Below are 12,756 nucleotides of genomic sequence, written 5' to 3' on the forward strand. Positions count from 1 at the left end.
GTTTCATTGAAGGGTATTTCAGCTGAAGACTGAAAGGGATCAGATTATAGAGATCACTGTCTTACTGAAATCCATCATGGACTGGCAAAGATAAGGTACACACTTCAGTCCTTTATTGAAGGGTGGATGAATTGGTTGAGATGGAGGTGGTTTGGGAGAAGCAGCAGGTCAGGTGAAATGAGGTGAATTGCAAACATAGATCATTGGCTGCAATCAAGTCTAGAGAGACATATACCTTGTCTCTGTTTACCACTTTCTACTCTGCTGCTCCTTTTTTAAAGGGATGAGGAAATTTAGACTGTCGTAGGATGTAAGGTGGGTAGCAGCTGCCTGGAAAACAATCCTACACTTCCAGAATCTGCTGCTAGCAAGAGCGTATCAGCTGGGCATGTGGAGAGTGAAACTCTTTGCGAGTTGAGTAAACACTGGATAATGCGGTTTCCTCAGGGTCAAACCCTCCTGCTGAGTATGATATGGTCAGAGTGATTTCCTATGTGCTAGCCATACAAACATGGACCGTGGAGAGTAGATTCTTGTGAGACAGATATCTGGAAATTTATTAACAAGTATGCACACTGATATGGTCCCAAGTTACATACAGTCAAAGTTTTATGCTTACTTACATTTCTGTTACACTAAATTAACTGCTTGGTTGACTAGTTGACTGTTGCTTACCTGACTGACTGTGTGACTGACTAACTGTGTGGCTGATGGATTGACTGATGTCTGACTAACAGACTGACTGGATGTGTGACTAATTGTTTGACTGACTGACTGACTGTGCCAGAATGACTGTCTGTGTGGCTAACTGACTGTGACTGGTTGACTGATTGTGTGACTGTGTGATTAACTGCTTGACTGACTGACTGACTAACTGTCTGTCTGACTGACTCTCTGACTGAAATGATGATTAAGGGTAGTGACCATCCTAAGTGCAGGTTGTGGAAATGAGCTGAAACTCCTGCAGGATTACACCACTGAGTTCTGATCTAAGTTAAAAATCATACAACACCAGGTTATAGTCCAACAGGTTTAATTGGAAGCACACTAGCTTTCCAATTAAACCTGTTGGACTATAACTTGGTGCTGTGTGATTTTTAACTTTGTACACCCCAGTCCAACACCGGCATCTCCAAATCATGAGTTCTGATCTGACCATCTCAGAAACAGAAACTCTATGTCACTGAGAGTTCTGTAGCTCTGTAGACCTCACCAGCAGAGTACAGCCAGCAGTGACTGCTCTGCTGTCACCCCAGTCTTCGAGCTGCTGACCCTCACCTTCTGCATCACACATGGAGGTAAATACTGAACCCCACTTTTTTGTGAAACAAACAGGGCTGTCTGCTGAAAGAACTGTTTAAGGGTACAAGCAGAAACAGAGCTAATAATGTAAATGAGGTTTTGAGACATCAGTATTCTTGACATTATATTTTGTTGATTTCTGTCCTTTGCCTGTTTGATGGAGCACTGTTATTCTCTGTTCAGTATGCACAGGGTCCCTTGCTCAATGGACTGTATTGGACCAAGTGGTACAATGGAGATTCATTTTCACATGGACCTCATTCGTTTATTTACTACGAAAACATTCTTCTGGGGGTCCCCCGTATCCGGCAGATCAAAGTGACGAATAATTCCTGCGTGGTTCACAAGGACTTTCAAAAAGACATCAGTGGGTGCTATGATGTCTATACATCTGACACTGAGAGGAAATTCTCCATCAAGAACGAGTCTGCGTGAGTGTGATCTATTTCCTTTCCAAAGGGATTGCCAACTGCAAGCAATACTACAGATCATTCTGCCTTCTTCCTTCCCCTGCTTTAAGTGCACAAGGTGTATGACTATTATTGACGGTTCAGTCAGACAGCATGTTTGATTGGAGGTCTGCATCACAGCAAGCAACCTTAGGGCTCTTCAACCAAAGTGTACTGCATCAAATGACAAAAAGGGTTTTGTCATTTATATGAATGTTTTGGATGTGAATATAGGAGGCATGGTTAGTACATTTGCAGATGACACCAAAATCAGAGGTGTAGTGGACAGCAAAGAAGGTTAGCTCAGACTTCAGCTGAACCTTGATCAGATGGGCCATGGACCGAGTAATGGCAGATGGAGTTTAATTCAGATAAATGTGAGGTGTTGCATTTTGGAAAGGCAAACCAGGACAGGGTTTATACACTTAATGGTGAGGTCCTGGGGTGAGTTACTGAACAAAGAATGTGCAGGTTCATAGTTCCTTGAAGGTGAAGACACTGGTGAAGAAACAGGGTAATGAAGAAGGTGTTTGATACATCAAGCTTTATTGGTCAGTGCATTGAACTCAGACCTTGGATGTCATGTTGCAGCTGTACAGATCGTTGGTTAGGCCACTTTTGGAATACTGCGTTCAATTCTTGTCCCCCTGCTTTAGGAAAGATGTTAAACTTGCAAGGGTGCCAAAAAGATTTACAAGGATGTTGCCAGGATTGGAGAGTTTGAGCTGTAGGGAAAGGCTGAATAGGCTGGGGCTGTTTTCCCTGGAGCATCGGAGACTGAGGGGTGACCTTATAGAGGTTTATAAAATTATGAGGGGCATGGATAGGATGAAAAGCCAAAAGTTTTTTTTTTCTAGCTAGGGGAGTCCAAGACTAAGGGCATACATTTAAGGTGAGAGGGCAAAGATATAAAAGAGATCTAAGGGCCAACTTGTTTACACAGAAGATGGTACATGTATGGAATGAGCTGCCAGAGGAAGTGGTGGAGGCTGATACATTTACTACATTTAAAAGATATCTGGATAGGTATATGAATAGGAAGGGTTTAGAGGGATATGGGCTAAATGCTGGCAAATGGGATTGGATTGATTTAGTATATCTGGTCAGCATGGACAAGTTGGATCAAAAGGTCTCTTTCCATGCTGTATACCTCAATGACTCTATGACTGCTTCGATTTTTAGCCTTCATTTCTCTTCTTGATCCCGACACCATTAAGGTTAATTGAAAAGCCTGTGTTATTGTTCCAGGTGAGCTCAGTTCAGTCCATGTGCTTTAATTTTGACTCTTCATCTTCTCCGGTTTCGTCATCTGACACATCTGCTAAGTGCTAAGGAGAGCTTGGACATTCTCGTTTTAAGGATGGCCCACAAATAAATGACCTGTTCTTCCATCGTTGTGGGGGCAGGTTTCTCGTGTTGGTGTAGAGCCCCAGTCATGAAGTGATAGACCTCTGAACACTGCTGCTTCCTGTCTGCAACAGGAACATTGTCTTGGAAAGTCATTATCAATAAAATACAAACCAGGATTAATTTTTAAAAAGCTAATTATGGCATTAAAGATTGACTGCTTAATCTATAGATATTGCACGTTTGAGCTGGTAAACATGGCGGGTTAAAGCAATTGTATTTTGATATTTACATTGATCCAGCAATTACCTAAAGCAGCTGAGAGAGCAAGATCGTGTTTATTTGGCCAAGGTTGAATTTTTGATTTAAATCAAACAAATGAGTTGTATTTTCATCAGCATCAGGCTTTTGATCTAAGCAAATTATTCATGAATTACAGGAAAGCCAGTCAGCTCATCCCGTCTACAGCTGAGTTAGATTTTGTCCTCGGTTAAGAGGTGAATTCACTTCCACCATGTAATGTGGTGGGATTTAAACCCAGGTGCTGTAGCCTCCTCCAGGGTTATGGACAGGGTGAATAGAGAGCAGCTCTTCCCCTTGGTTGCAGCAGGCTTTGTCCCATTTTGCATAATTCTCCTATTAATGTCCACTTTGTGGGCGGCACGGTGGCACAGTGGTTAGCACTGCTGCCTCGCAGCGCCAGAGACCCGGGTTCAATTCCCGACTCAGGCGACTGACTGTGTGGAGTTTGCACGTTCTCCCCGTGTCTGCGTGGGTTTCCTCCGGGGGCTCCGGTTTCCTCCCACAGTCCAAAGATGTGCAAGTCAGGTGAATTGGCCATGCTAAATTGCCCGTAGTGTTAGGTAAAGGGGTAAATGTAGGGGTATGGGTGGGTTACGCTTCGGCGGGACGGTGTGGACTTGTTGGGCCGAAGGGCTTGTTTCCACACTGTAAGTAATCTAATCTAATCTAATCTACTTACTCTATCTATGTGAAGCATCTCATAAAAGATTTCTGTGTTAAAGATGCTGTAGAAATCCAGGTCTGTTGTCATTAACTGTGACTGTGGTCTTCGTGTGTAGGTGGACATATTACTCAGAGTCCGAACTCGGAGGCTCTGCACACTGGGGTAAGCTAACTGTCTACGGTGGTGGTGGCTATTATCAAGACCTCAAGACAGATATGGTTGAAAGTGCTGCAATTCTACAAAACCTTAAGGAGAGTCTCTGGCTGGACAGAGGGACCCGTGCAGTCTTCATTGATTTCACCGTTTACAACGCAAACATTAATCTCTTCTGTGTTATAAGGTATGTCTCCTCACAATCTCTTTGTGTTCTCCTCACTGTGCCTATTTCTTTCCTATCAGCATACTCTCAGTCATTAATACCGATTATAATTCCTAACACTGATCCTTGCAGAACTTAATTAGCCTGGCAATGTTAAAATATCCAGTTTCTCCTCTTCGCTTCCTGACAGTTAAACAGTCCTCCTTCCGTTAGTATTTATAGCCTCAAATCGAGGAGTTTTTATTTTGTATATGAACCTTGGGTGTAGCATCTTACTGAGTGACTTTTCCAAATTCAAAAAGACCACATCTATTGACTCCTCTTTATCTCGTATCTACACCCAAGAAAAGATTCCAATAAATTTGTCCTTAATAGTTTCCCTTATGCATACCATAATGTGCAGAAAATCATTCAGTCTGATAGGAAGAATATAGCAGTCAAGTAATTTTTATACAAGTGAGACACTGGTCAGTGTTGGTGATCAGGGGTTTGTAGATGAATCACAAGGTTCAAGTGCAGGTACAGTAAGCTATTGGGACGTTAAATGGTGTGTTAGCCTTTATTACAGTAAGATAGTACTATAATAACTGCAGTTGTATAGGACTGTGTTGAAATCATCGAGGTAATCTGGTTTCCAGCATCTGCAGTCATTGTTTTTACCTCGTTGATTTTAACCCTACTGCGAATCCTCTTGCAAGGATGCCTACCTTGAAGAAGTTTTCCTCCTCTCTCTACAAGAATCTCAGGGAGTCCCTCTCCCACTGCAACTCCCAGGTCATTTACTCTATGCTACTTTCACCCCCACCCCCACCCTCCTCTAGCTTATCTCTCCACGCTTCAGGCTGTCTCCCTTTATTCCTGATGAAGGGCTTTTGCCCGAAACGTCGATTTCACTGCTCCTTGGATGCTGCCTGAACTGCTGTGCTCTTCCAGCACCACTAATCCAGAAACTGTGGTGAAATATTGTGTACTATTTTGGCCTTCTTGCCTAAGGAAGGATACATTTGCCTTAGAGATAGCACACTGAGGCTCACAAGATTAATCCCTGACATTAGCAGGTTCTATGAGGCATGACTAAAGAGAATGGTCCTAGATTATCTAGAGATTTGTAGGTAGGGGGTGACTTCACTGAAATGTATAAAGGTTTTATGATCCCAGTGAAAACCGATAAGCTGAGAAACAAAGTTCCTGAAAGATCCTAACAGAAGAAACCACTGGAGAAGGTCGGCTTTTGGTTTATTTTACTTTAACAAACAAACCAAAACTAACATTAATTAAAAATAAATCAACAAGCAAACTTTAGTTAGTAGAAGCTGTTAATTATAGTTAAAATAGCTGAATAATTGATCTTATGGATTGATCCAAAGGGTCCTTCTCAACTCTGTCTTCATTTTTTCCTTACACACACCTTGACAGTCCACTCCCCTCCAATAGAATGTTTAATCCATTTGGGCTCCACTGGTACAGTCATCACCAAAAGCGGGCGCTTCAGCAGAATCTCCTGAGCTCAGTTCATGCCAGATTACTCAGAGTCACCGTCACCTTATTAACACCGTCATACACTGACCAGCTCTGGTAAAAGCTGAAACAAGGACAAGAATTTTACTTCACTATCCCTGTGGCTACCCCCCAGTCTTCAGTTTCTATTCTTAGCAGCTGAGTCACACACACAACACAAAACCTCCTGCTGAAATCTGATCTCTCAGCGCTTTCTGCGTTTTTCTCAATTAGCGTCCGTTTGCCTAGCACCCTGAAGTGTGGTTTGCCAGAAATCTGATGTCACATTCAGGAGTCAAAAAACTACTGTTCTGGTGTCCCTTTCAGTTAGGGGTTGCCTCACAAAATACAGGATTTGAAATCAAAATTAGCGCAGACAACAGCTCACACATTCTTCCCTTCCTCACTCTGAGAAATCGTGGATTTCATCAGCAAGTGGAAATGCTGAGGCAATATTTCCCCTGGGTGGAGAGTCTGGAAAATAGAGCCGCAGTCTGAGGATGATGGGCCAGTCATTTAGGACTGACATGAGGAGGTTTAGCCCCATTTAGTAAACCTTTTGATGTTCCGTTATTGGTCATAATTAAGATTGAGACATTTTGAGTACAGGAGGAATCAAGGGATATGGGAATCAAGGGATGGGTGAAGAAATTAAGCTCTTGTAAAGATCAGTGACAGTGTTATTGAGTGACATGCAGCTAAAGTAGCTCTGTGGCTTTCCATTGCACTATAACGTAAAACCTTTAACTGATTAGTTTGTGGTTTTACAAACCAATGATTAGTTTCATTCCCAGAACAGATTGTGTCAGGTTTCAAGAGGAAAGATCATTGATGTGAAACATTAACTCTGTCCCTTTCTCCCATGGATGCTCCCTGACCTGTTGAGTTTTCTCAGTATTTTCCTTTCTTGTTTCAGGTTTTTTGCCTCTGTGGTATCTTGCTTTTGTACCAGAATTGCTATTGGCTTTGTAAAAACTTGACAATGATTGTGTGATGGGAATACATGACAATTGAAGAACGTTTGAATATTTAATAATAGACATGGGGAAGGTGATGGCCTAGCAATATTATTCCTGGACTGTTAACCCAGAGTCCCAGATAACATCCTGGGGACCTTGGGTTTGAATCCTGCCACCACAGGTGGTGGAATTTGAATTTGATAAATATCCAGAGTTAAGAATCCAATGATGAGCATGAATCCATTGTCGATTGTCAGGAAAAACCCATCTGGTTCACTCATGTCCCTTTTGGGGAAGAAGCTGCCATCTGAGACAAAAATAAACTGCAGATGCTGGAATCCAAAGTAGACAGGCAGGAGGCTGGAAAAACGCGGCAAGCCAGGCCGCATCAGGAGGTAGAGAAGTTGACATTTCAGGTGTAGCTCTTCCTCAGGACTGAAGGGTTACACCTGAAACGTTGACTTCTCTCCCTCCTGATGCGGCCTGGCTCGCTATGCTCTTCCAACCTCCTGCCTGTATCCTTACCAGGCCTGGCCTACATGTGACTCCAGACCCACAGCAATGTGGTTGACTCAGAACTGCCCTCTGGGCAATTAGCGATGGGTAATAAGTGCCAGCAACACCCTCATCCTGTGAATAAATAAAGGGAAAAACCTCCATGCAGAGCTTACAATTATATCCTCACAGCTGTGGTGGGACATTTATCCGTAATCAGTTTGAATTACTTTCTTTTCAAGGCTTGTTGTAGAATTCCCGGCTACAGGCGGTGCGATCCCCTCATCACAGTTCCGTACTGTGAAACTCATCCGTTATGTCAATAACTGGGATTATTTTATTATTGGCTGTGAAGTGATCTTCTGCGTCTTCATCCTTTACTACATTGTGGAGGAGATATTAGAAATCAGAATTCACAAACTGCAATACATCAAATGCATCTGGAATTGTTTGGACCTGGTGGTAATTTTGGTAAGTGTTTGATTTTTCATCTCATCACCAACTATAGACTTGACACTGGCCAATGCATTTACTGCTTCTCTTTGGGAAACATTGTGTCCTCATTACCAGCCCCTGAGGGCCTTGGCTTTGGTTGTGTTTAAAACTGTTAAAAGGCATGTGCTGTCAATTCTTCTGACAAAAATGAAACATCCATGTTATGTGACATGTCACTGGGTTCTCACTCTGAATAAATATCACGTAAAATCATGCAACTTACTGTTTTCCTTTATAAATAGAACAGATGTACCCAGTTCCAGATGCTTGGAGTAATATATTTAGTTCAATTTGCAGCTGTTCACTGTGTGCAATCAAAGTATATTTTATGTATGTGTGTATGTTATATGTGTAAAATCAGTTTGACAAATTACAGCGCACCAGGCAAATGCATTTACAAAGAAAATGTGTATTCATTCCCAGATACATAAGTAGAAATCAGGGTGTCAGAGTCGAAGGATAAGGGGTGGGCTCTTTAGGACTGAGATGAGGAGAAATGTCCTCACCCAGAGAGCAGTGAGCCTGGGGAATTCTCTGCCACAGAAAGCAGTTGAGGCTAAACATTGAATGTTTCAAGAAGGAGTTAGTTAGGGTGAAGGAGATCAAAGGGTATGGGGAGAAAGTGGGAACAGGGAACTGAGTTAGAGGATCAACCATGTTCACATTAAATGGCAGAGCAGGGCTGAATGGCCTACTCCTGTTGTTTCCCCATGAGAGAGTCTATGGCCAAAGGGATAATCTCAGAATAAGGGGCTGTGCATTTAAAAGAGATGTAGAGGAATTTCTTCTCTCTGAGGGTGGTGAACCTGTGGAATTCTTCACTGCAGAGGGCTGTCGTGTCTGGTCATTACGTACAGTTAGGATTGAGATAGACATTTTAATCAGGAAAGGAACCAAGTATTACAGGGGAAAAGGAAGGAAAGTAGAGCTGAGGATTCTCAAATCTGCCAGAATCTCACTGAATAGTGGAGCAGACTGAATGGCATGTTCTGCTCCTACTTCCTTTTTTTTTAAAAGATGTGATTACCTACTGTGAGGAAACAGGCCATTTGGACCAACAAGTCCACATGACCCTCTGAAGAGTAATCCACCCAGCCCCATTCCCCTACCCTACCCTACCCTATATTTACCCCTGACTCAGACACCTGACACTACAGGCAATTTAACATGGCCAGTTCACCTGACCTGTACATCTTTGGATTGTGGGTGGAAACCCATGTAAACATGGGGAGAATGTGCAAACTGCACAGTGACAGTCACCCGAATGCGGGAATCAAACCTGGGGCCCTGGCGCTGTGAGGGAGCAGTGCTAACCACTGAGCCACCATGCTTCCCTTTTTCTGTGGCACAAAGGTTATTGTAATATGATCAAAATGCAATAATATTTGACAGATATTTGGCCAGAAACTGTAAAAACTATAAAAGCCTTACTTCCTATTCAAGTTTAGTTTACACACTTTTTTGATTGCAGTGAACAAAAGGCCAACCTCTGGTTTCTCTGTTGCAGCTCTCTCTTCTTTCGATAGGTTTCCACATTTTCCGTACGATTAAGGTGAACATCCTGATGGGAGCACTGCTGACAGATCCCGAATCCTATGCTGACTTTGAGTTCTTGGCTTTTTGGCAGACACAGTATAATAACATGAATGCTGTCAACTTATTTTTTGCTTGGATTAAGGTAAATAATTTCTTATTCATAGATAATAAATCAATAAGAAATAGCACCTGTAATTTTTTGATACCAGACTTTACAGTCAATTGATTACTTTCTAATCATTTCACAGGTTGTTCTCACTTCACCTTATAGTTTCACTGCTGAAATGTGAATTGGGTGTATCATCGAAAATCAATGTTAAAGCTTGAGTTAGGTTTTGCAGGATCTTCACTTTCAGAAAATAAAATATTAAAACCTGTGAGTTGAAATTACAATGATAAATCCATTGCTAAATGAAATAACTTCTAAACTAAAATACATTTAAAAATATATATAAAAGAAAAAAAAAATAGCTTTCCACTTAATGGTTCTGTCTGTTGAGAGGTTCATCAGGTCACTCTGACCTGACAAACTGGGTGCACCTTTTACAGTCAAAGACAGTCAGAGAAATTTTGAAAGGAGGTTCTTTGGCCCATTGTGCCCATGCCAGTCATCAGTCATCTCCTCCAGTGCCAGCTTATTTCCTGTTCCACTGCCAACTAACCTGCTGGGACTCTGTCCCTCAGCATTACCAGACTTTCCATTCTTGAGCATGTGTGCTGATGCTACACAGCTGGCCTACTCCATGGTTCTCTTTCTCACTATTGAGAGAGCTCCTGCCTCTCCCTGCCAGCCATAACTCATATCAGAAATCCAGCATCGGATCATATCAGAAATCCTGGTACGGGTGAATCCACATTACGTCAGAGAAGGAGAACAACATGGCATCAGGACGGAGGGTGCACTTTGTATTTGGTTAAGAGTTAACCACATTACTGTGCGTCTGGAGTCACTTGTAGGCCAGACCAGGTAAAGACAGCAGATTTCCATCCCTAAAGGACATAAGTAAACGAGATGGGTTTTTCATGATAATTGCTTCATGGATTTTTATGAATAACAATTCCAGCATTTGCCATGGCTGGATTTGAACCCAAGTCCAGAAGAGTACCTGGGTCTCTGGATTAGTGATCCGGAGATGATACCATCAGGCTGTTGTCTCCCCTAGGCTACATGAGGAATAACTGTCTATAGGACAATTTTTCAACTCATTGACAGAGAGCAAGTCCCCACAGGCTGGAAATGAGATTCCTGATGGAGAGTGAGGTATTGGAACATTGGAGAACTCACGACACTTATTCAAATCAAAACTTGCTCACTTTCACACAGCATTTTAAATTGCGTCATGATGTAATGTCTCATCTGCAAGACAGTACGTTCAAAAGAGCAACAGATAGTCAGTTGCATCAGCCTGGGCTATCTACTCAGGTCCTGGAGTTGAACAGGAAGCCACACCCAGATGGAAGTGAGGACTGCAGATAAGAGTCTGGAGATTAGAGACAAGTGTGGTGCTGGAAAAGCACAACAGGTTAGTGTGAAGATCAGCTGGGTATGGGTTTCTGTTGGGAGTGTGGTGCTGGAAAAGCACAGTAGGTTAGGCAGCATCCGAGGAGCAGGGAAATCAACGTTTTGCGCAAAATGCCTGACTTTGCCCAAAATGTCGATTTTCCTGCTCCTTGGATGCTGCCTAACCTACTGTGCTTTTCCAGCACCACACTCCCAACAGAAACCCATACCCAGCTGATCTTCATGCGTCATAATACCAAACCTTTATAAAGAAGCTGTTAGTTTGCTTCCATTGGTGGCACTCCTGACTTGGAGATGGCTAGTTAAGGGATTCAGGCCCCTGTAGGGTTGGAGACTCAAATGGATAACTGCTGCTGTAAAACTGTGCTGTCTCAGGGATCTGGTTTTCAGGCTTAACTCAAAATCACATGCCTCTGCCAGTCATCTCACGCTCATCAAAAATCCCAATACGGATATCCCCAGTTCTCTAACAGCCGAATAAAACTGATAACATTTCAGAATCAAAGGAGGTTTGGGGTTGTAATATTCCTTAACCAACTCCATCAACTCTTGGAAGGTTTCAGCGTCTGGCACCTTTGAGAAAGTTAAGCCCCTTATAACCAAAAATGCTGTGGGTCCTCAAACAGTCAGAAGAATTACTCTTTGTTTTTCATCTGTCCCAATGTCATTTGCCTGAAAAAACTGTCACGTTCTTTCCACATACTGGGCCCAGTATTCAAACGTAGGGTTAAACAAGTCAAACAAAGGCATGATGCCTGAAATGGATATTCTCAACTCCAAGTTGACTGTTGCAAGCAAGTGTTCTTCAGGTACCTATTGTTTTCTCCCATCACCATTGCAATAACTGCATAGAGGTCGTTAGCCCATCACAAAGTCATCCTTTATTCACTAATGCACAGTACACTAGCTGTAACCAGCCAACTCAGTCAGCCCCTCTAACTGAGGAGTTTCTAAACCCCCTGTTAATTTTTATTTTCTGTATTTTTTTCTTTAACAGAATCTCTGATGCTTCTGTTTTTTTTGTCAAAGATGTCTCCTGAAATAACTCCACAGGTATCCTGTTCCCAAGTCACCCTTTATTTACTGGTGCAGAGCCCTTGACACTGATCCAGTTCCCTCAGAGCCAGCTCTCAAAGTGAGCTGAATCCCTCTCATACCTGTTTTGTTTCTAGAATGAACAGAATGTCTGGGACTACTGTTCTTTTCTGTCATGTGTGCAGGTGTCGGACACAGTGAAAAACAACAAGTTTACATTCCACCACCAGGAAGAGGAAACACCTGAGTGGCCAGTGACAAGCAGTGTCCTTCTCAGAGGGAACCCCCAGTATCTGCTGATTTAGCCCAGGTTAACAACCCCAATCAAGGACTTTGTACTCAATGAGGTCCACCTGGTTCCAATCACTACACACTGCCTTTTACAGAATTGTTCCTCTCATTCAGTAATCACATTGCCTTTTACAGAGCAGCTCCTCTGCTGTTGGCTGCTCAGCAATGGCAGAAATGCTCACTGGTGCCAGGACATTGTGGAACCTTTCAAAGCCACACTGGGCATCAGCTCAAAAGCTGCCAGCCACGATTAATTCTTTATGGTACATATAGTGGGACGAAAACAAAAAAAGGACAGAAAAACTTCTGGTAGCATGGGTGGCACATCATTGTAAAAATCGCCTAATATTAGTGAATATATTGGCACTGTAAACCGTTACGTGTCCGATAGACTGTCACTGTAGCTGTAGTTACTCATCCTTAGCACCACTAGCCTTCCTGTATATAAACCTATCATCGTTATTAACTGGTGGAGCATCACGTGAAGTCTTCACACAATTGTTAATGCGTTGTTAATGTATTCAACAACACTGCATTTGTTC

The 12,756-nt window shown here is 42.6% G+C and overlaps 1 protein-coding gene across 1 annotated transcript in view; it reads left to right on the forward strand.

Annotated features, from left to right (window-relative positions):
- The window catches only part of pkd2l1 (polycystic kidney disease 2-like 1), an 86,127-nt gene that overhangs the window by 49,430 nt on the left and 23,941 nt on the right, over positions 1–12,756 (forward strand). Inside the window, exons 4-7 of the mRNA XM_043712286.2 lie at positions 1,486–1,733; positions 4,181–4,405; positions 7,578–7,806; positions 9,338–9,508. Coding sequence (XP_043568221.2) covers positions 1,486–1,733; positions 4,181–4,405; positions 7,578–7,806; positions 9,338–9,508 — 873 coding nt within the window. The remainder of the gene's footprint in view (positions 1–1,485; positions 1,734–4,180; positions 4,406–7,577; positions 7,807–9,337; positions 9,509–12,756) is intronic.

The sequence above is a fragment of the Chiloscyllium plagiosum genome, unplaced genomic scaffold, assembly GCF_037043375.1.
Source record: "Chiloscyllium plagiosum isolate Xiang-an unplaced genomic scaffold, Cpla_swu_hap1 HiC_scaffold_22, whole genome shotgun sequence".
In the NCBI taxonomy this organism is placed as follows: Eukaryota; Metazoa; Chordata; class Chondrichthyes; order Orectolobiformes; family Hemiscylliidae; genus Chiloscyllium; species Chiloscyllium plagiosum.